At 43.3% G+C, this 24,844-nt stretch overlaps 1 protein-coding gene across 3 annotated transcripts in view; it reads right to left on the bottom strand.

Annotated features, from left to right (window-relative positions):
- The window catches only part of AFAP1 (actin filament associated protein 1), a 175,535-nt gene that overhangs the window by 63,296 nt on the left and 87,395 nt on the right, over positions 1-24,844 (bottom strand). For all 3 annotated transcript variants that reach the window (XM_063108080.1, XM_063108081.1, XM_063108082.1), the window contains exons 5-6: positions 8,522-8,733; positions 4,708-4,887 (exon numbers count right to left, since the gene is read on the bottom strand). In XM_063108080.1, coding sequence (XP_062964150.1) covers positions 4,708-4,887; positions 8,522-8,733 — 392 coding nt within the window. The remainder of the gene's footprint in view (positions 1-4,707; positions 4,888-8,521; positions 8,734-24,844) is intronic.

Below are 24,844 nucleotides of genomic sequence, written 5' to 3'. Positions count from 1 at the left end.
CGGCTTTGGAATGCCATTTACCTTAATTGTCTAACTGACTACAAAAATACTCATTTGCTCCTAAATCCTACCTCTTCAGTGAGGCCTCCTCTTAATAGGAAGTGAGCAGGCTGAACAAGAGCAGCTATTACCAAGCCTGGCTTTGCCTACGTCATCTGGAAACTCCTTAACAATAGATTACAAAGAAAAGAATATAGAAAAAAATGGCAAAGGATATAAACAAATAGTTCACAGAAACAGTAATGTAACTGTAGGCTCTTAAACCCTATAAAAAGATACTCAATGTCATTCATAATAAGAGAAATGCAGATTAAAACCATACTGAGACACCATCCTTCCCCTGGCAAAAACATAAAAGTTTGCTCGCATACCCTGTTGGTAAGACTGCAAGAGGAAAAGGCAGCTCTGGCACACCACTGGTGGGGGAATTGGTAAGCCTCCTACGAAGACTGAATTGGCTACATGTCAAAATAACAATCGCTTATACCTTCATGCAGGCAATTACTCTTTCTGGGAATTTAGCCTACAGAGTAGCAAAAGTGTGAAATGATATATGCATAGGGTTATTATAGAATTGTCTGTCACATCAAAATATTAAAAACGAATGAGGGACAGATTTTTTTTTAAGTATGGTCTATGGAGACAATAAATTGCTATGAAATACAAAAAAGAAAGAGGAATTGCTCTAGTCTCTAAATTGCAAAAATCTCCAAGATACTTTGTTCAGGCAAAAAAAACCAAAAAACAAAAAAAAAAAATGAGGTGCAGAAAATCCACATGCGAACAACGTAAAGCAATTCTGAGTGAAAAAAGCCCCTGTGAGATATGTGGAGCTCAAAGCCACGAACATGGGATTTTTAAAACACAAAAAACAGTATCATTTATTGTTCACGGGTACATACATATATAAGTGAAAGTATTTGTTAAAAAGCATACCCAGATAATAATGAAGACCAAATTCAAGATAACAATTACCTTTGAGGAGGGAGAGAGAACTAAATAGGGGAGGCATATCTCAATTCTACCTGTAGCATTTTAGACCTTGAAAAGATATGAAAGATAGAAAAAGAAAAAAAAGATTCTCAGGTCTCTAATGAATCAATTATTGGGATTCTATGTGTTTAAAATCTCCAGGTGATTCTGATAAGGCAGCTGATCTAATGATAGCATCTGGAAGAAAACTAAACTACACCACCTCTTCTGGCCTAAAATAACTAAAATTCTATAACTGATTGACTGAAACTAGTTTTGTCATCTGACTTTTATTTCTAATCAAGACTTCTTAGGTTCTTGCACGATCATATGTAATGGAAATAGCAGCACAAACATTAAATAGAGTAATTAACTAATTTAAACTCTTTACAAAAAGATAATTTACCCTGTATGATTTATTTCCCTTTTAAGAAAAATGAGCAAATGCTAAAAAAAATTCTTGCGATTACCTTCCATCCATAAATGCAGTCATCGTTCTATAATTAGTGCAGTGCCTCTGATCTGTATCTCACATCTGGTGAAACAAGATGCACTTTTATTTCACCCCCCCAGCATCTGACATCTTGAAATTGTTTTTGTCTATTTGTCAGCTCCGTGCTATTTCCCAGTGACTCTCCAGATGACTTCATGTCAGACCAATATCAGGAAGAAAGGAGGATTCTTTAGTATGTATGAGATAGTTCACAAACTGTATAAACAGAGGAAAAGAAGAACACTTAAGTTTCAGAGCGGCCTTTCTTGGTTCTCCACTAAGGAACAGTTAAACACACAATGCAGAAGGATGGTAACCAAGAGTGGTGGGACCAGGTGATGGAGACAGAATCCTCAGGGAGGCAGCTCACTTGCTTTGTAACTGTTGTCCCCTGCTTACTAGACAACAGTAGTGAGGGATAGGGCCGGCCCGTGGCTCACTCGCGAGAGTGTGGTGCTGATAACACCAAGGCCACGGGTTCGGATCCCTAAACAGGGATGGCCAGTTAGCTCACAGTGGTGAGCATGGTGCTGACAACACCAAGACAAGGGTTAAGATCCCCTTACCGGTCATCTTTAAAAAAAAAAAAAAGAAGAAGAAGTAGTAGTTAGGGGTAGAAGAGAAAACAGCAAACCGTCAGACAGCCCAGCACAATGACAAGGAAGCGTGAAGCCAGAAAAACCTGACACTGACCCCCAGCTCCATCACTTGTTGACCATGGTATCATTTCACCTGCCTGAGACTCAGTCTCTCATCTGTCAAATGAAACTCCTAATTAAACATCTTTCTTGGGTGACTGTTTTGAGGATTAACAGATAATGATGGTGGAAAAGTAAACTTTAAAGGGATTTAAAGATATCTGTAACAGTGGTGGTTGATATGTAACATATTAAAGTTCTATGTCTAGAAGGCAAAGTAAGCTCGACAGCAGGAATTCCTGATCATAGGACTCCCAGGAGGATCCCTTAAAGGGGGGAAAAAAAAATGCTCTTTTTAATCTCTTATATTATATGTTACCAACAGGAGAAAAGCCATAAGCACTACCAACAAAGTAAAAAAAGACACCATCTCTGTGTTCTGAGCAGCTGTCAGAAGCTATCACTGCTATCACCATGGAGTCCACATCATGAAGCTGATACTTTCCCAGGGATAAAGTGAGCCTCAAGGTTTCATAGAGACTAGCACATTATAACAGCCACTGTTATAAAATGTTTGCCAGGTTTCCCCACCTTCCCCACATATCCCTTGTCCACCACAGGTTTTGGAAAAGCAGGCAATGAGGGACTAGCTGGTTTGGACCAATCTTCCTGAAGGAGACAATTTGGAAAGCAAGATAAAATACACAGAGCATCTTCCTAAAGCATGAAGGAGGTACTGTGATAGGGAGGCATGACTGGGCTGAGATGCAAAAAAGGTGGAAATCCAGAGAGGTAGCAGGGCAGCCGGGATGCCTTTGTCACCCCAGAGGACGCAGCTGAGAGGCCAGGTAGCAGCTCTGATGGCTCTGTGGGACAAGGGATCCAAACCTGGAGTCCACAGCATGCCGAGGATGAGGCATGCACCACAATCAGGATGAGGACCCCAAAGTAAGGTACCTTGGAGTAAGAATGAAATAAATATAAACCTGCCCTTGAATGGACTGCAGGCTGACTTCCAGTCATCTGTGTGGCTCTGAAAATCTCAAGCCCTGAAATTAGATTAAACTGATTTGGAGAGCTGATGCCCCCAAGCACAGGGGCAGAGACAAATGAAAATGTCTTCTGATAGAAAAAGCACAGTCCTAAGAATCTAATTATTTCTGTAGGGGCCACTGGACACGCACATGAGAAAGAATGATGTCAGACCCCTACTTCACACTTTATACAAAAATTCAATCAAAATGGATCAAACCTAAATTTAAGAGCTAACACTATAAACACTCAGGAAAAAACACAGGTATAAGTCTTCAGAACCTTAAATTCAGCAACGGCTTCTTACATGCGACACAGGAGGCATGGAAAGGAATGGAAGTGCGGATGCCTGCTGCAGCCTGCATGAACCTGGAAGCATGGGGCTGAGTGAAAGGAGCCAGTCCCAAAAGGCCACATACTGTAGGCATCCTTTCCTAGGAAACATTGAGAAGAGGCCAATCTGCAGAGACAGAGGCAGGTTGGCGTCTGCCTAGGACTGGGGTGGGGTGGGGCAAGGCAAATGGCAGTGACTGCTGCCAGATATGGCATTCTCTTTGGGGTGACGAGGAAGTTCTAAACTTAGATTATGGTGATGGTTGCACAACTCTGGAATGTATGGAAAAAACAACTGAACTGTAATTTAGAAAGGTAAATTCATGGCATGTGAATTACAACTCAATAAAGTTATCAAGATTATTTCAATAATTTTTCCCCAAATATAATGACAAGCACGGACATCAGATAACCTGGCACTCAAGAAAACAAAGTGACATGAACAACCATGAGCACAACAGACAGCAGAACCAGGTCCAAACCCCACCAAACCCACGACCAGTGCCACCACGCTTACCATGCTTATGGAGGTAAAAGCCAAACAAACACTTCTAAAACAAATTTAAACCACAGAAGTGATATTCCCAGTTTGAAAAGGAAACAACTAGAATTGAAAACTACTGCTACAACTAAAATTAAGAACGCAGTGAATAAGAACCAATTTAACAGCAGATTAGAAACTGCCAAAGAGAGAAACAGTAAGCTAGAAAATAAAAAGAAAAAATAAACCAGACTAAAAATAAAAAAGAGAGAGAGAGAAAAGGAGAGTAAATACAAAGACAAGATAAGGAGTAAATCACAGTGAGGAAGTCTAACATGTATTTAAACCGAAGACCAGGAAGGGAGGCAAGTGGGGCAAAGCTGTATTTTTTAAAAACGGCTGAAATTTTTTTCCAAAACCTAGAAAGATGACAATCCATAAATTTAAGAAGCCCAGCAAATCCCAAGCAGAATAAATAAAAAAGAATCCACATCTATACACAATAAAGTGAAACTGTAGAAAATAAAAGTAAAAGAGAAAGTCCCAGAAGCAGCTTGCAAAAGGGAGACAGACTAGAGCTAAAGTGAAAAGCATTTCTGATTAACCTCAAAGTAATCAGAATATTCAGTTACCAAAGACAAAACTATTTGAGTTAACCCATGTTGCCTATGCTTGAAAAAATACAAATTAAAATAAAAATAGATCTCAGAAGGAAGTTTGGAAGTGATGATGGCTGGCAAACGTAACAGACAACCTACCTTCAGCCACTGCTCGGCCTGCTCCTTACTCTGGACTGCCAGGACAAGTGGGTCTGTGCCTTGCTGAGTAATTTTCAACTCGTGTTTCTTCTTTTTGCTGTCTTTCGGGATATATGTAATGTTGCAGCCTTGGAGTGGCAGTTCCATCTGAGGCTGCTGGTCCTTGGAACTTTTATAGCACTGCATTCAACATGACAGATCAATTCGTATTATAAGAAAGTTCAAACAGAGACACTGATAAAACCCCAGCCTGATGAGAGAGTGGCAAGGCACCTGGAGGTCTGACCAAAGAGTGGAAATGCTCAGCAATGGGAAATGGATGTGCAGACTGACAGGGATCACTCCCGAAGCACTGCTTCACAATGACACTTCACTTCTAAGCACAGGAAATACTTGACTCCTGAAAGCAGCAAAAGCTTACCGAGAACATGCCACGATTCGGCAGGAAACAAAAGGCCCTACTCTGATGAAGTTTATGTTCTAGTGGAGCATCCTCAATAAACTACATGAATGCATTTATGAAAATAAAAACATACTAAACATACTTACATGTAATTTGGACACTTTATTCTATAACCTATATGGCTTGATATGTCTGTCTCATCTCTATTCCCTTTCTAAATGACAGATGAATTATTTTATTAAGGATATAAATATCATGACACAAAGTACAAAAACGTACGCAAAGATCTGCTTCCTGTTTGACTAGAAGATCCAAAACTCATGATGCCCCATTCCCATAAGCTGACACTCACTCTAACGACTGCAACTGCTAAGGTTAAAACCAACATTTCATTCACATTGCTCTGGCTTAAACTCCACCTATAATACTCCAGTACTTTTTTTTTTTTTTTGGCGGCTGGCTAGTACTGGGAACTACCTATAAAATTTAGAATCAAATCTTTGCCCACAGGTTTCCCCTGCCCCTTTTTCTTTAATAGTATGACCTGGGACCAAAAGCATACCTCTCAGTGGAAATACGCAATCTAAGAAGTCAGATACCTGGATCCTAACTCCATTACTAATTTAATCTGGGTCCCAGGAAGTTTCTTAAGCTTTCTGAGTGCATTTCCTCATTTGTAAAATATGTTTTGCTGCTATTTTTATTTTATGAAATTATATTGTTATTAGTAGCAACATCTGCTACAAGTACTGACTGTCAACATCATACAAGGCATTTCATCCTTCTCATTTAATCACCACCGTTGTCCATTTTGCAGATTATGAAACTGAGGTTCAGTTGGTTAGGGGACTTGCCCAAAGTCAGAAAACCTCATGTGGGAGACCTAGAACTCCAGCCCAAACTGTATGAGTGCAGAGCCTACATTGTTAACTCTAAGCCATTTACTGATGACATGAGTGAATAGATACCTATTTTCAAAAATGATTTCTAGAGTCCTTTTCTACTTTAGTTCTAAATCCTTGACTCTTGAATTGCACAGATAAATAACATATCCAGTTTTTTAAAAAGTTCAACTGATGGTTGCCTGTCTAAAAAGAAAAGAATACTCCAAAACCAACCAACCTCAGATTGTTATAAATGTTTATCATTGACCAGCTTTTTGCATTTTGAATAAGTACAAAAAAAAAGCTAAAAGGAAACTAACAGTGCAGTGGAAGGGATCAGAAAGGGAATTTTCAGCTTATATTTTTCCTTACTTAAATGCTTTACAACAGACACGTTATCAGCAACATGACAAACTGTAATCTAGCAGGTTGGATTCCCATAGAAGCTGCCTCTAAAACAAACAGCAGCATGCAGGATATTTATTAAGGTGTGCCCTTAAGAACAGCACCGGGGTGGAGGAGGTGGGGGACTGGGCAAAGAAGCTGAGCTACAATGCCATTGAAGTAAAAGGCCCTAGGGACTCCCAGGAGCTCTGGAGTTGGAAGGCCCCATCGGAGCTGCCTCAAGTCTAGGCTGTTACACCCTGGCACTGGATGTAGACCATGTGCCTGGGAAGGGAGCATGGCCTTGGGCTCAAGGTCTCTCTTCAACAGGGACAATCCCCTCAGTGGACTCAGCAGCCCTCCCTGCAAGCAAGGGAACAAGTCCTTCAGTCCTGAGGGAGGACCTCGATGCATCACAGTACTCATCTGGGCAGCTGGATCCCAGGTCATTTTTGAACAGAAAAAAAGCTTCATGATACAAATAACTACCTTTATTGAGAACAGGGCTTTCACCTGATTTTCCATTAATTTCTTCCTAAATATTTACAACTACTCTAAATGGGAGGTACTATCATCCTGGTTTTTAGAGGGAAAAACTAGTAGAAGATCAAATGGGGAAAAAAAGTAGAGGATGGGAAAAGAAGAGAAGCAGAGGGGTGAGGGAGATGAGATGGGAGAAGAGGGCCACGGGACTTGTAGCCCCAATTGCCAACCCCACATACAGCCATGAGGCTTCCCTCATTGCTATGAAACTACGCTTTAACAAGAGAGTTGATTTCGTACTTTTAAGACTTTTATATAATATATCCACATCTTGCAGCCATTATATCAAATTGTAAATAAGGACCATATTAATCTTTCTTTCTTTTTTTTTTTTTTTTAATTCTTTACTCTTAAATTCCCTATGCCATCATTTTTGGCATATTCTAAATTTAGGAGAAATTCAGGCCACACATGTGGAAAAAATATGTACTCTGTTTAAAAAAAAATGAACAAAAACATTAATTAAAAAATGTACAATGTCCTAAGAATCTAGTAAAATGAGATTCCCACAAGCCTTAGATGAAACTTGGTTTAAAAACAAAAAGAATCATCTGCTCCACTACAGAATAATACACAGAAACATAAATCTCATGCCTTCTTTTTTTTTTTTTTTTTTTTAAAAGATGACCGGTAAGGGGATCTTAACCCTTGGCTTGGTGTTGTCAGCACCACACTCTCCCGAGTGAGCCACGGGCTGGCCCTCATGTCTTCTGTTTTAACGTTAAAATTTTGAGCAATTTTCTCCCCCAAGGTTAATTTGAAAACAAAAGGTAAAAATTTACTCTAAAGTTCATAATTCTGATAATCAAGCGTGGTTTCTATTTTGCTTTGGTTTTTTTGGTAGCTTGCCAGTTCGGGGGATCCAAACCCTTTGACCTTGCTGTTATAGCACTGTGCTCTCGCCAACCGGCCAGCCATCACGCACGGTTTCTAAAGGAAGGAAGGAGAAGGACAAGAGAAGCGAGGGAGGTAGGACACGTCACACCATTCTCAGAGGCCCCTGCTTCCTTAACGGAGACCCCATTGGAATAGCACCTACAACAAAGGGTCTGTGTTTTCCCATCCTCTGCTTCTCTGTTATTTACTTATCTTCCTGTTCTGCCTCTGGGATAAAAAAAAAGAAAGAAAATAATTTGGCCTTAAGCTTTCCAAAAGAATTTCCTTTCCTGGCCACTCTCCCCTCCAAACCTCGTAAGGCGTACCCGGCCCACTCCTATGACCTGGCTCTGAGGAATTCACTGACTCACTACAAATGAGAAAATCCATCTTGCAACTTCTGGCAAGTTAAAATACTGTGCATTTCCACTGACACAAGCCACAGGCAATGCCCTGGAAAGGGAATGACTTTGTCCATGGGTTGCTTTAGGAGCTGGGAGACCCAGGGCATTGAACACAGGAGGCCACGGGGCCGCTCACGGACAGCCATGGACTCCAGCACTTAAACGAGATGCATGCTCACGGGACCTCGTGCAGGTCTGCATGATTCCCTCCTGCGTGGCTGATGTTAACCTTAACTGGTTTGGTATAAAATCCATCACTTTAGAATGCCAACAAAATCTTAACAATTTTACAAGAGCACTACTGATTCGCAATGCTTTACCAGGAGTTTGGTGTCCTTGATGACGCAGAGCAGCTTTGTCCACTGGCCAAAGCGCTTTTTCCGCAGCAGGAAGGCGCAGATCTTGGCATCCTTCACCAGGTCCATGGAGGCCTCCTCAGAGGGCCATTGGTGACGGGCCTTCTTCCCCTTCCCGTCCTCCTCCTCTTCGTCGTATGACTCATATGAGCTGCTCATGGCATCTGAGTCATAATCTGTGAAAAACACAAACAAGGGTAAAAGGACCTCATCTGATGTTTGCCTGTGGGCTCAAGAACACCTCATTGCATTACTTAATAACCAAGTAATTTAATGAAAAAGGGATGTCTTCCCCTTAAGAAAAAAAGTCTCTAAGACTTGGGCCGTGAAAACTCAATGAGAAGTTTTACACTGAAGTGACTGAGAGTTTGGTGTTTATGATGACCATTCCCAGAATGATGGATATGGACAGGACGCCACGCAGACCCAATGGCATCCACTCCTTGCCACGCTCTTGCCGGGCGAGCCCTGTCCTCCTTCTGCAGCATTGCCACACAGGACTCCTGCCCGCAGAGGTCCCTCGTCTCTCGTGTCCACACCTTTCTGTTAAAGTCCTCTTGAGTCTGCAGCATCCTTCTCCCTTCTGGCATCACATGTACAAACCTTCCGAACATTCGAGATCCAACCAAAGGCCCCTCTCCTCCAGGCCATCCTTGGAACCTTCCTAGTAATTTACACCTGTCCTTGTAATTGTGTTGCCCTCATTCTGAGACACACTAATGCTTACACTGGTGTTATCTTTAGTTTCCCAAATATACCACATTCTCTGTTACCTCAGGGTCTTCACTGCTGTTCCTTCTAGCAGGCTTCCTGTTCATCTACTCACCTCCTGCTTCTGCCTAGATAAATTCTCTCATCTTTTAGGATTTAACATACTGAAACTTCCTCCAGCAAGCCCTCCCAGAGTCACATAGTTGGGTGCTCTGTACTGAACTGTGTCCCCTGACAATTCATGTGCTGAACATCTAACCCTAATGTGACTGTATTTGGAGACAGGGCTTTTAGGAGGTAATTAAGGTTAAATGAGATCATAAGGGTGGAGCTCCGATCTGATAGGACTGGTGGCCTTACCAGAAGAGGACGGGAGCGAGAAAGAGATCTCACTCTGTCCCCACCATGTAAAGATACAATGAGAAGGCAGCCATCTACAAGCTGGAAGAGAGCCCTCACCAGAACCCAACTATGCTGGTAACCTGATCTTGAACTTCCAGCCTCCAGAACTATAAGAAAATAAATTTCTGTTGCTTACACCACCCAATCTATGGTATTTTGCTGCAGCAGCCTGGGCAGACTAAGACAGTGGGCCAAATGCCCTTTCTCTGTTTCCACACTGCCCACCATGAAACTTCTTATGTATTGCTACCACTTCTGCTAGCCTGTCTGTCTCCCACATCAGGTGTAAGCACCCTGTGGGAAAGTGACCGTCATGTAAGATTGATATCCTCAGCACCTAATAGAGCACCTAGCACATGACAAGTACACACATATCTGTAGAAGGAAGGACTATGAGTAAATTTAAATTATGCCCGCAAAACTCTCAGAAGGACACTGGTGGCACATTACAAGTGCTTAATAAATACTGGTGACTGTCACTAGTGTTATCATCATTTTTGGCTGTGCTGGATGATAAGCTCCTCGAGGCAGTATCTGATTCATCTCTGAATTCTCCTCGACCTCCAGAATCATCTGGAACATATTTACTTTTCAAAACATATTTGAGGAATGAATACATAAATGACAGAGGGATGATAGATAAGGAGAAAGAATGGCCAACTCAACTCCTGCATAACCCAGCAGTAGCAGCAGAAACAGCAGACCTTACACAGAACAGAACAGAACTCAAGTTTTCTGCTCAATGGAAACTGTATATTAATTTGTACTCATTAGTCATGTTCACATTTTAATTTCCTTGCAAAGAATCAATACTAAGAGGGGAGAAAAGAAAGATCAAATGTTTAAGTTGAATTTTCAATAATGGAAAGAAGTCAAGGAAGGGTTTTAAGCAACAGCTAAGAACACCGAAGAGGTAACTTTGTCAAAAGCACTGAGAATGGGCTGAAAAGGGGATGACAGAAGACATTGGGGACCAGCTAATAGGCACCTGTAACAGCACTGGTAAGAGATGCTGACAGCCCTACTGGTAAGAGGGATGTGAGCAGGAGCTCACTGGAGAGATGCTGAGGAGACAGAACCAATGGGTCTTGGCTAAATATCACTGTGGACAGTGAGAGAGAGAACAGTCCAGATTCTTCACTTGTGCTGCTTCACATTGTTAAATTAAGCTTGGCCTAATGGTTTCTTCAGACACAGTGAACTGTAACCTAACTGGACGTGTAAACAGACTAATGCACTCTTGTAACAAGGAGCTGAGTCTCAGCCAATCACAGGCAGCACCCGCTCCATACCTCACTCCCTTTATCTGTCTATAGATCTTAACCCACCACGTGGAAGCAGTGGAGTCACTCTGAAACTGTTCTGATTCTGGGGGCTGCTCAATTTGTTAATTGCTGTTTGCTCAATTAAACTGTTAGATTTAATTTGTCTGAAGGTTTTCTTTTAACAGATGGTGTCGGAAGTGGGATCTTAAGTAGAGCTTCCAGCAGCCCCCAGAAGCACTGACTGACCAAGTGAGGTAGGTGCTCACAAGACCCATGGCATTTGTTCCTCTCTCACAGCAACTGGAGATCATGGGTAAGTTCTCTCTCAGATTCTGAAGTTTCACGGATTTGTAATTTGAGCTAAGTTTCTTTGAGCAAATTTCTATCTGGACTGGAATCCCTTCTTTTGGAAATTCACAGGGATTTTGTGCTCCATCCTCTTCATTTCTTTCTTTTGCATGCCTAGGTAGGAAAAAAATCTTTGGCCAAGTTGATCAAGGAGATCTCAGAGCCAAAGCCAAAATTCAATGTAAAAATGGGATCCTTAATTCCTCAAGAACTGAGTACTTCACCTTCTGACTATGCTTACCTTTACATGTATAAGTTTTAGGCCCAGGAAGTAGAAATTGCATTCAAAAGTGGAGAAATCTTACTAAAGATAATTTAAAATTACAGTGGGGAGTTCCAAAGGAATAACAGTGCACTTAAAAATAAGGGCTCCCCAATTAGGCATATCCAGGGAGGCCCATTGATGTGTAGAAGTTTCCAAAAAGTTTCAAAATGTTTATTTTCTCTTTAAAAATACTTTACAAAAGGCAAACAAAAAGCTTAAGCTAAGAAACAAAAGCTAAGTTAAAAAGACCATCTGTTAAATAGGTCTCCAAAATACATGGAAGGGAAAGGAAGGGAAAAAGGAAAAAGGAAAGGAAAAAAGAAAGGAAAGGAGAAAAGAAAGGAAAAAGGAAAGGAAAGGAAAGGAAAGGGGAAAGGAAAGGGGAAAGGAAAGGAAAGGGGAAAGGAAAGGGGAAAGGAAAGGAAAGGAGAAAGGAGAAAGGAGAAAGGAGAAAGGAGAAAGGAGAAAGGAAAGGAAAGGAAAGGAAAGGAAAGGAAAGGAAAGGAAAGGGGAAAGGAAAGGGGAAAGGAAAGGAAAGGGGAAAGGAAAGGAAAGGAAAGGAAAGAAATTTCCATCTATAAAGAAAGTCTCCATTTGTATGGGTGTCTGCCTCCTGAACCAGGAAGAGAGTGAGAACTGAGTCACTAGAAACTCTTAAGATGGAAAAGGCATTGGTTTAAATTTACATAACAAGCCTTTTGCTTAAGGTGCTTTTCTGGCTATCCTGTCTTTACTTGGAGTTTACTTATATTGTACTTCCTTGGTTTGGGCAAATGTGGTTTATGATTCAGGTATTTAGGCCTAAAGTCTCAGCTCTGAGCTTTTGAGATAAAAATATTCTACCTTGTTATACTTAAGCCATTCCTTTGGAAATGCAAATTTAGGATAAAAAAATTTACATGGTTATTAAAAATTGGATAGGTAACAGCAGACAGTGATAGGGTAAGAACAGAGACTAAATCTACCAAAGGTCAGATGGACCATAGGGACCCTGGCTGGTCCCTCAAAATTACAGGGTCCCAAACCTGTCTGCTCTATTTACCCCAGTTTGGAAAAACTTTAAAAGGCAGAAGGCAGAAATTACAACATGCAAACTAGCTAACAGTCATTTAGGGCAATAATCAGAGGGGTCAATAAAAAAAAAAAAAAATGAAAGGGCAATTGTCCCTCTACTCAACCCCTTACTAAAACAGGATAAAGTTTACAGATAAACTTGTGATAGTTTCAAAATTATTTTTTAGTAGCTTGAAAACTTTAAAGTCATTTTAAATTAAGTAATAAACACTCATGAACTGAGTCATCTCTAAGAAGGTTAAAATACTAAAATATTAATTGCTAAATATAGGTTTAGGGTATATAAACTATAACATCTTGTTTTTATATGGCATAGAGAAGCTAAATATATTTGCATCTGTTAATAAACAAGGAAAAATTGTTGATATGGACAGAATTGTGTCCTCTAAGTTTTATGTATTAGAAGCTTGATCCCCACGGTGACTGTAAAGAGGGTGGAAAATTCTATTATGATAATTGAAAGGTAGGGCCTTGAAGAGGTGATTAGATTATGAGGAACATGCCTTAGTTCATGTGTGTGATTCTGAGGGCTTTAAACGGAAAGCATGTGAGAGTCTCTCTCTCTCTCCCTCCCTTGCTCCCTCCCTCCCTCTCCTCTCTCCTCTCTCCTCTCTCCTCTCTCTCTCTCTCTCTCTCTCCCCCCCCCTCAGCCGTTTCTGCCACATGAGACCCCTGGGTCACTGTTGCCACCACCAAGGCCTTCACCAGATATGTTCCCTGGACTTTGGGCTTCTCAGCCTCCAAAACTAAGCAATAAATTCTCATTTCTTTATACTCAGTTCCAGGTATTTTTGTTATAAACACAGAAACAGACTAATACAAATGTGTTATGAGGAAATGTGTTTCTAAAAATTATGAAGGGGTTTTCATCTACAAAATGCTGATATAACATAGTTCAAAATTGCTTACTTCCCAGGTTTTCACTAGGTTATTAGAGTTAAAGTTATTCCAATTAATGAATGGTAATTAAAATCACTTTTTTTCCTTGGTGGCTGCCTGGTACAGGGATCAAACCCTGGACCTTGAGGATAACAGCACCATGCTACAACCAACTCAGCTGATCAGCCCTAAAACCACATCTTATGTGAGGAAAGTAAGATGCGTTTTGGTAAGTGAAGCTTACATAAACATATGTTATAGTTTAAAAGAAAAAAAAAAAGGGTAGTTTCTGTCCTAAAGTGAAATGACTGGGTATTCCAAAATGAGAAATTGAAAAGGTTGTAAAAAGTTTGTAAAAAAATGGATCTTGTAAAAAATGTTATGTGCCATCAAGCTTGCTAAAATTATGAATAAAAAATATTTATTATTTTTTTCTAAAAATTAAGCATTCATATCAAAAGTATGCTAATACAAAACTAGAATTTGGTTTTCTAGCTTCATGAAGTATTTATTAGGTCTTTTGGTTATTTGACAGAGTGATGTCGGTGCCTTAAGTTTTAGTCAACCTCTCAAAAATGAGGACACCGTAACCTGTAAATGATGTGTTGAGACTAGAAACCTAAAATGATGGTAACTGAGAGTTGCACTAATGCCCTAAGTTTCGGTCACACTCTCACCTAGGTGCAAACCTGACCCTAAACCTAACTAGCCTCCAACAGATCAGAACAAACCAAAATGGAGTCACTCATGTTAAGAGCCACGTAATCAAAATAAAACTTTAAGAAAGCAGATAGATCTCAAAATTGAGAGGTTGACCATAAGAGGGGAACTGTTAAGTTTGGCCTAAAGGTTTCTTGAGACACAGTGAACTGTAACCTAACTTCACATGCAAGCAGACTGACCCACTCTTGTAACAAGGAGCCGAGTCTCAGCCAGTTTCAGGTAGCACCTGCTCTGCACCTCACTTCCATCTTCTGTGTCACTTCCCTTTGTCTGTCTATAAATCTTAACCCACCGCATGGCAGCAACAGAGTCCCTCTGAATCTGTTCTGATTGTGGGGGCTGCCTGAATCGTGAATCATTCTTTGCTCAGTTAGAATCTGATATATTAATTTGTCTAAAATCTTTCTTTTAACAACATACATCCTGCCACCCTGCAGGCAGGTTTTTCTCTTCATTGTCTCTGCCTTCTCCCTGCCCCCCCCCCCGTCCAACACCCTCCCCAACACATTGCACAGGCATCTACATCTACCCCACATCCTAGTTTAATATGGCAGCCACAGGGGGCTACTTAAATTTAAATTAAAGTTAAGTAAAATTAAACATTCAGTTCCTCAGCTGTACTTGCCACATTTCAAATACTCAGTAGCCACTGGTGGCTAAGTGGGTTCTATATTGGAGAACACAGATAATTATGTCCATTGTTGCCAGAGTTCTACTGGACAACACTGGACAGAATGAAGGTATTTACAACCTGATGGAGTACATGTCATTCTAGAGATAGGGACTGAGCAGAGCCACACATGTGGGACACAGAGAAGATTAAAGAGAAGAGATAACTTTTGATCTAGACCTTGAAATGAGTTGCTGCCAACCACACAGAAGTCTGAGAAGGAACACCGTGAGTGAAGGTGCTGAGAAGTATCAATCAGTTCAAAAGCACGGTGGACGCTTTCATTTTTTCAATGGTACTTGAGTCCCACGAAAGCCAAGTTAGTGGTTATCTCTGGGGGTAAGGAGGGGTTATGATGAGGAAGGGGCAGGTGGCTCCTGGGGCTGACAGTGTTCCACTCTTGACCTGAGTGGTGGTCACACAAACAGTCCGAGTTATGATACAGCACTGAGTGTATATTTGTACTTATGTACCCTTTGATAAATATATTTTACAGTAGAAGGGTTTTTTAAAAGTCTGACATGGATAGAACATAGGGTACATGGAGGGAGTGATGAAATATGAAACTGAGAGGCAGGTGGAAGCTGCACTGCGTGGATCACACGCTGTTCTGTGATCCCATGTAAACTGAGAGACTTAAGACAGGCGATGGAAATAATCATACTTTTATTTTAGAAGGATGATTCTCACAGTAGCTTGGAGGACCATGAACTCCTCAGAGCTTAGCTCGTTTTCTGGAACATCAAGTGCAGTGAATATGTAATGAATAAATAAAGAACCAATGGATGCATTCATTACAAATGGGAGCACAACGTTTGGCTGCATCCATTCAACACACATGTGTTGAGCACCTACTATATGCCAGACAATATTTTTTTTATATTAATATTTGTACACCAGGTGTTGTGATAAAGCTGTGAAAAGACACAGGCATGCTTCAAATTTACAAGTGCTCTCACATGTATCATCTCACTGGTCCTCCCAGCCACTCTGAAAAGGGGCACAGACCATCAGTCTGACTCAGAAAAGGAAGAATGACACTCAAAGACTGAGTAATGCATCCAAAGCCAGGGCCCTCACAAATGGCAGAACTGAAATATGTTGGTCAAGGACAAATGTGCAGGTGTGTCTTGGCATTGGTGGATACAGATTCAGAAGGTAGCCTGTTATATGACAATCCAGATAAATTTCCAGGGGCCACAGTTCGTATAGATGGCTATGGAGGACATACTACTGAGGTCAAAGCTGTGTCATTGCCACTGGGCACAAGAAGATCACCCCCTCGTGCGTATACTGTATATATATCTCCCATAGCTGAATACATCTTGGGTATGGATATACTTTATGGTTTGCACCTACAAACAGCTGGAGAGTTTCAGCTGCGAATACAGACAGTAAAGCCTATGTTACAAAGATAAGCTAAACATGACCCACAGGTGTTACCCAAGCCAAGATGTGTAGTTAATGTAAAGCAGTATCGCCTACCAGGAGGACATGCAGAGATAAGTGCCACTATATTGGAATTAGTGAAAGCTGGCATTATTCATCCAGCTCATAGCCCATTTAATGCTCTGGTATGGCCAGTGAAAAAGCCTGATGATACCTGGAGAATGACTATAGATTATCGAGAACTAAACAAAGTAGTGCCTCCTTTGCATGCAGCTGTCCCTTTAGTTCAGGACTTGATGGATCAGCTGACGACTCAGCTGGGGACTTATCATTATGTATTGGACCTTGCAAATGCTTTTTTCTCCATTCCAATCTCAGCTGATAGCCAAGTTCAGTTCGCCTTCACGTGGGAAGGAAGACAGTGGACCTTTCAAGTATTGCCCCAAGGTTATCTGCATAGCCCAACCATCTGTCATGGTTTGGTGGCTGGTGACCTAGCCAAGTGTACTAGGCCCAGCACGGTTACAATGTTTCACTACACTGATGACATGTTACTAACCTGATTCTCTTGCAGATTAAACCCAGGCAGCTCCAATGCTGTTAAATCATTTGGAACAATGTGGGTGGGCTGTGAACAGAGCCAAAGTGCAAGGACCTGGGCTGTCAATGAAATTCCTAGGAATGGTCTGGTCAGGTAAGACAAGAGTCATCCCAGAAGCTGTTATAGGTAGGATACAGGCATATCCTCGACCCATAACAGTAGCTCAGCTACAGACATATTTGGGACTTTTGGGGTATTGGAGAGCTTTTGTACCCCACATGGCCCAAATGGCATGCCCACTGTATGCATTAACAAAGAAAGGAGCCCTCTGGGATTGGACTGAGGAAGTAGAACAAGCTTATCGAGCTACAAAAAGGGCAATAGAGCAAGGACAAGCTTTACAAGTGGCCAACCCCACTAAGCCTTTTGAGTTAGACGTACATATAACCCAGGAGGGGTTAGGATGGGGTTTGTGGCAGAGACAGGACCAATTCCACACACCTGTAGGATTCTGGTCTCAGCTCTGGAAGGGTGCTAAGTGCATCATACCCTAATAGAAAAGAAGTTAGCAGCTGTGTATTCTGCCTTGATAGCCACTGAAGCTATCACAGGAACTGCCAAAGTGCTAGTAAGGATGACATACCCCATAATATGTTGGCTGCACACGTGGGCAACCAACCCTAAAGTGGGTATTGCTCAGACTCCCAATTTGTCTAACTGGGGAGCATATATAGAACAAAGGAGCACTGTGTCAATGAGTCCTCTCTCCAAAGAGTTGCAAACTGTGCTAAGCCCAATAGAGGTCGTGGAGGAAACTTTGACACAACCATTATCCATGGAGGTAGAGGTACACCTTTCCATGAGGGACAGGGACCTATCACAGAGCAAGCTTGGTATACAGATAGCTCTAGCATGGGAACTTCAGCATCATGGACAGCTGTTGCGGTCCAGCCCTTAACAGATACTATGTGGTATGAAAATGGCACAGGGCAAAGCAGTCAGTGGGCTGAATTGAGAGTAGTGTGGATGGTGATTAAAAAATGAGCCTAGGCCATTAACCATCTGTACTGACAACTGGGCTATGTACAAAGGTTTAACCCTTTGGATTTCTACTTGGAAGTATCAACAGTGTATGGTAGGCCACCGTTCCCTGTGGGGACAAGCCATGTGGCAAGAGTTATGGGAATTGGGGCATGAGAAAGAAGTAACTCTTTCCCATGTCACAGGACACTTCCCTTTAGCCAGTCCAGGAAATGATGAAGCTGATGCCTTGGCTGTCACTGAGCGACAAGGTAAGATGGCTGGAGAGAGCCCCAGCTACTGATGTAGCCCAGTGGTTACATCGATGAATGCAGCATGCTGGCAGTAAAACCATGCGGATGGTGGCTCAAAGATGGGCCTTGACTATAAAATGGGAGAATGTAGCGAATGCCTGTCATGATTGTCCAGTATATGCTCAAGAGAGTCCACACCCCCAGTGGGTGCCCCATACAGATGGGCAAATAACTTGAGGAAGGGTGCCCCTGACTCGATGGCAAGCCGACTTTGTCAGACCACTGCCAAGGTGAGAGAATTTCAGATACATTTTCACAGCTGTTGATACGGCTACTGGTCTTCTGTTTGTATGGCCTCGTAAGGCCCCAGCCCAGGTAAACACTGTGAAGGCACTGCCTTACGGCTATGTATAGTCAGCCTGTAGTTATAGAGAGTGATAACGGAACCCACTTTATTGGACATGGGGTTCCCAGTTGTCCATTCAGTGGAAGTTACATGTGCCATATTATCCCCAGGCAGCGGGAGTGACTGAACGGTACAATGGCCCTTTAAAAAAGGGTCAAAGGCTATCTACCCAACCCCCATGACAGTCAGAATTCTAAATGAGAGACCCCACAACAGCAGGCCCTCTCCAGTGGAAGCTCTGTTGCATACGGCTGCAGCACTTCTACAGCTCCAAGTCACTACTAAAGATAAGCTTTTGAAGCCAGGATATGGCAAGAATGGAAATATTCTCTTACTGGCCCCAACCTGTTTGCAACAGGGACAGACAGTACAACGGGAATGGCCTTGGAGAATAAAAGTCCCCCATATAAGCTGGGTAGATTTAATAGGGCCTTGGGGGAAAGGATTAGAGGAAGGCTTGCAAGTTTCACCTGGGGTGACAAGTACCTGGCCTCCTTGAGTAAAGGTAACATGGCCTGGAACAGATAGGCGCTCTATTCCAAAGGGCACATTTGTATTATCATTATGGCCAATTATGAGTTCCCCTATACTGTTACATGTAGAACCTACAGATCCAACAGTGTTAGCAGATAAGGTATGGCATCATTAGCCAGGTAAGATACCTATTCCTACAACCATCCTTTCTCAGGATGGCAAACTGGCATGTATCTTACCAGAGGGGCGAAAACTTCCCCTATTGGTACCAATAACCCTTCTGTCTTTTTGCCCATAGTATTCTGGCTGCAGGCACTGCACCAGAGTCAACTGGGTACATACATACATTGGCGTGATCATCTACTGAATGTGTGTTGAACTGCCTATCAGTATGACTGCAGGATTCCCATGGAGGATCACACCAACGGTGACTACTAACTGGACACATGTGGCTAATAGTTAAAAGGACAGAACTACAAGCCTTAAGGCATATTGAACGGACAACAGGTTATATAAATGTAAGCGTCGTTTATCCTCACTAAGGGAACATCGTGGAAGATGGTGAGAGACCCTGAAGGGGTGGATTGATGGGAAAATAGAATAATTTAATCAGGCCCCCTCGCCTGCCCATCCAGTTGGTGATGGTGCGGCGCATTCTTTGTAAGTAAATTGTGTGTGGGGGGGGGGGTGGAGCTAGTGTGCCTGCATGGCACCGCCACCTTGGCTGGCATCTGCCTTGGGCGTCCACCCCACACAGCCATGCTCTCTGACCTACAGCTTCCAAGGACCTTTTTGCCAGTTACCTAGCTCATAGATCTACGTGTGAGGGGTCTGGTGACTCATCCTGGCGTGTGAAGAGTTTGTGATCTAGTCTGGAAAATGGGCTTGGGGGGGTCTGTGAGCTTGAGTCCCAGCTCTAGCTCCACAATTGTCCCAGTTGGCAGGATTATGGGCAGGTAAAAGAGCCAGACAGAGAAAAACTAAGAAACATACAGAATGGGGGAGGAGGGGAAAGAACCATTGACTGCCTTCCAATCTTGTAATAAGGGAGTACAGGTATTCACAGACAGATGAAGGAGAGAGTTTTATCTGGGGAGCCAAGTCAGAGAGGGTATGGATTAGACACCATCAGGCCCTGGCATGGCCTGGAGTCCCAAGATGACATCTGCACTTCACGTAGAGTGAGAGGGCAGACCAAAGAGGAGCCAGCACTGGAACTGCACGGCCTCCCTGCGGAAGTGAAGTTGCTGGATATGAAATGCTCTTCTTCACGAGAAACAAGCTTCATGGCAGGAACTGCAACCCATCGTGCAGTTCTGACAGAACTGAAGAAAGACCTAGCAAACCATTCCGGCCTCTGACCTTACTTTTCAGAGAGAAGAAGAGTGAGAGAATGAGCAGAAAAGGTTACTCCAGGGCAGTAGCTGTGTCTTTCTCTTTCCTTGCATTTCACAAGTTCGGAGGGAAAAGCTGGGCACCGTATCAGACATTTCACCACACACATGAAAGAAAAAACCCATAAAAAACCTGAATTGACATTCAGCATGGAACACCAACAGCATAAAGTTAAGGATCAAAAAAGCAGATGCATCCACTTGCTCAAGTACCCATCGAATATTTACCACACACCACCTCAAAACAGACAAAAATTTTACCTTCTTTGCTCATATTCTAGTGGGGGGGAAACAGATGATAAATAAATTATAGAAGAATGGGAATATGTCCAAAAAAATACGTTATAAAATATGGCTAATTTTAGGAGACGCTCCTTCAGGTTTCAAAATCAATTCATAATAACAATAACTGTGCTTTACATCTGTGTATAGTGTTTTCGGAGTCACAAGGGGCTGTCCTCATATCATTTCACCTGCTCCACACAGCAGCTCTGTGAAAGGCAGAGCATTTGAAGTAGAGAGGATGGGAGTGGGGGGCACTTAACAGGGAGGAACAGGTGGTAGGCCAAGGTGGTAGGGCTGGTGGGGGGGGTGCTGCACTGTAGAACTCTGACTTTTACTTTTGAGTGGGATGGAAAGTCAGTGATGGTTCTGAGTAAGGAAGTGATCTGACTGAGGTTTTCAAATGGCCATACTAGCTAAGTTCTAGTTCCCACTCTAGAGCAATATAGTAAGTCATTTCACTTCTTTCAGACTCAAGTGTCTTCAGGATAACCTTGTCTTCTCAGAATTATTGCAAGGATCAAATGAAGGACACAGTAAAGCTCTTTGTGAACCCGAAAACACTAGAAGCAGGAGTAAAGCACCCAAACATGTGATCCAATGCCAGGGCCTGAAGAAGCAAGTAATAATCTCCAAACTCTAGTTGTATAGTAGTACATTATAGTAATAATGTACTTTATTTAGACATTTACCCACATCCCATTAAATCAGGAATGGCATTGCAACCAATCCCCCTGGAGAAGAAAGAGGCCAAGGAGAGAGGGAAATGAGAATGCTGAAAATAAAGATGAAATCTAAATGTGAAACCAAAAAACCGACAAGAGCTGTGGTGAGTTTGCATTGTGTCAGCTTAGCTAAAGTGGAACTCCATTTCCATTTCCTTGCACAGCCTGGGCTAGGGTTGGCCCAAGGGCAACTGTGAGGGATCAAGGTCAGTGCAGGGCACCAGGCACCCCTGAACCTTGTGCACATTGCTGCTGACCAGCTGGCTCACTTTGCTGCATGGAGCAGCAACTGGACAGGGAGCTTCCCCAGCTATGGCAGGATCTCCTTTGGATCTTGGAGTCCTGGGACAGGTATACACACAACTCCACAGCCAAGGGCACCAGCATCTTCTGCAAGTCTCCTTGGTCATCAAGTCTGGAGAAAGTCAGAGACAGATGGGTTGTAGCTTGCCCTTGCAGATTTCAATTTGTCCTTGAGCTCCCCAACTGCAGGTCCAGCTTCCTTCTTCCAGATTCCCGTGTCCTACCAGAAGTACAGGCAGCCGCCACCCATTGACTTCAGTGGCGGGAATCACTGTGTGAGGTCTACCCTAGAGTAAGTCTTCTATTCCATATCTAGTGGGTCTGCTTCTCTAATCAAGCCCCAGCTGTTCTAGAAATTGGCAATGGTCACCTTTGGCAGGTTCATCCTGGTGCAGCTCAGTGCCGGCCTTGGAGACTTTGGAGCAGAGCTATACTGCCCTTTGAAGATAACTATTTTACTTTTGAGAAACTGCTTTGGCTGCTGATGCCGTGGCAGAGACTGAATGCTTCACCACAGGACACCATGGGCACCAAGTGAAGAAGACACAGCAGCAGCTGCCAGCATGGACCATGGGCTACCTGAGCCATCCGGGAGCATGCCACCATGGGATCAAAGTGGTCTGTGTAAGAGCAGGCTCTGTCAGGGAAGGAAGATGTGGCATGCTGCACGGCAAGCAGCCCGGATGCCCCAACCCCTGCTCCTGCTGCACAGCCTCCTTCTCTCCCCACCGAGTCACCAGCACTGGATGGTCAAGACTTGAGAGGAGCATGATTAGAAAACTGGACAGACAATGATCTACAGAAGACGCTGTGAACAGACCTCCACAGAGGGCACACAGTGAGAATACCTGTGTACCAAGTGATAGAGCAGCCTTGGTGGAAGTGGACCTTAATAATCAGGTAAACAACATAACCCATTACACACATGTATATGTCTGTCAGCCACCTTCCCAAGGCTTCTTGTATAAATGGACTCATGGTCCCATGGTGGCAGGGAGGGAGGTTATGTGTGGAGCTCAGTGACGTGAACTTCCACCCATGCCAACACCTGCCCCCTCCACATGACTCCATTTCTTGGGATATCAGCTGGCCACCTAGTAGCAGGTTGTTATCATCAGTCCACTTCCATCAAGAAGAGACAGTAAGTAAATTTGCCTTCTGGGTCCACAATGTTCCTGCCAAAAGCACTGTTCACCACCAGGGGATCCCACACAGCACTGCTTCTGAACAAGGAGCCCATTTACAGCAAATAAAGTACAATGGTGGGTTAATGCTCAGGAAATTCACTGGTCTTGCCATATTCCCTGTCACCCTGAAGTAGCTGACACAACAGATGGGTGGAATGTTTTTTAATATTCAGTTAACAGTGGCAGCCAATTGATAACACCTTGTGGGGCTGGGAGTAATATCTCCCAGAACAGCTCCCAACAGCACATGCTCTGACTCAGTGGTACTGTGTCTCCCACAGCCAGGATTCACAAGTCCGAGAATCAAAGGTTGGAAATGGTACGGGCTCCTCCTCAGTATTATCCCTGTTGATCTGCCAACAGAATTTTTGCTTTCCTTCCCTAAAATTTTGGACTCCACTGGTCTAAAGGCAGGGCATGTCAACAGTCCCATTAAACTGGAAGTGGAGACCGCTACCTGGCCATGCCACGCTCTTCATGCCAGTAAACCAACAGACAAAGAAAACAGCCCCTGCAGGGCTGTAGGGACTGACCCTGACATTCAAGAAGTTGTTACCACACAGTGGGTGTAAGGAAAAAGTGCCTCGGAGCAAGGAGAGACCCTGGGCTGCCTTTTTGGCCCCCCATGCCCTGTGATTAAAGTTAACAGATAATTACAACCATCCAGTACAGGAAGTCCTACTGATGGCCCAGACTGTTCGGGACAGGAAGCTGGCTCACCCCCGTAGACAAGAAGCCACAATCAACCACAGTGCTGGCGGAGGGTGAAGGGAGTGTGGGACAGGCAGAAGGAAGTCACACACACTAGTGATGACCATTGACCAGGTGCAGAAATGAGGACTGAACTAGTATGAGCTTTTCTTCCTGCTTTGACATGGAAATCCTTGTACATGCGTTGGTTCATCAATGCTTTTTTTCTCTTCTCCTCTCCTAGTCCCCATCTTCTCCTCTCCTAGTCCCCATCTACCATAAGAAGTGCTAGCCGTGGTTAACCCTGCACATCAGAATTTAACTCACAGGCTCTCTGAGGGGAGCATATGATTCAGCCAGAAGAGAATGAACATCTCTCTTCTCGGAGAGGATAAAGGACTTTTCTCTCCAGGGAGTAGGGAGTTTTCCGATGCATGGGCAATAGTCAAATCCCATTAGGCTCGAGCATAATTGTGTTATTGTCGTTATTTGGAAATTCAGCTTGGTTAAAAAAGGGGTGTGCACGGATACTAAACTGACCCAAAATAAACTGTGGTGGTTTTATACTGTATCAACCTAGCAAGTCTGGAATTACGTTTCACAAAATTCCCTTTCTTGGAGGATTCTGGGTTAGGGTGGCCACAAGAAAAATTGGGGAATTATTTTGGAGAAAAAGAGGGAGCAGCGCACGGTGTCAGCTGTGCCACCACTCACCTACTGGCCCGCCTGCTGGCCCTATAGCCCCTCCAGCTCCTGCCAGGTCTCCCCCTTGTCTTCTGAGTCCTGGGCCAGGCATGCGTGCAGCTCTCTGGGGACAGATTCCAGGTTCTGCTGCGGGTCACTCATGTCATCATGACCGGATAAGGTGGGAGAGAGAAGTAGGTTCCAGTTTGTCCTCATAGGTTCCACTCTGTCCTTCCTCTTCCTGAATCCTAACCCAGCTTTTCTTCCCGACTGCCAGCCCTGCCAGACACAGGGGCAGCAGCTTTCCACAGGCCTCTTCACTAGTCCCCACAATTGCATAAGGTCTCCTTCCTACAATGAATCCTTTACTCCACGACATTCATAGTGGTTCCACTTCTCTGACAAACCGTAACTGGTACTTTGCTCAACTAAACTGTCTGAAGTCCACATCTAACTGAAGGCAGTGGACCCTGAAAGTCAACTCATCCCCGCTGTTCTCCAAGGGACAGGCAGCTGTGTCCTCGGGCCATCAACTGAGATTCCAACCACACACATTTGATTAAAGAAGCCAGAAGCCAGAGTGTGCTATCGCTGCTGACTC

This window comes from Cynocephalus volans, chromosome 9, assembly GCF_027409185.1.
Source record: "Cynocephalus volans isolate mCynVol1 chromosome 9, mCynVol1.pri, whole genome shotgun sequence".
Classification (NCBI taxonomy): domain Eukaryota; kingdom Metazoa; phylum Chordata; class Mammalia; order Dermoptera; family Cynocephalidae; genus Cynocephalus; species Cynocephalus volans.
Note: the sequence above shows the minus strand (reverse complement) of the source record. Positions and strands in the feature narration are given on the sequence as shown.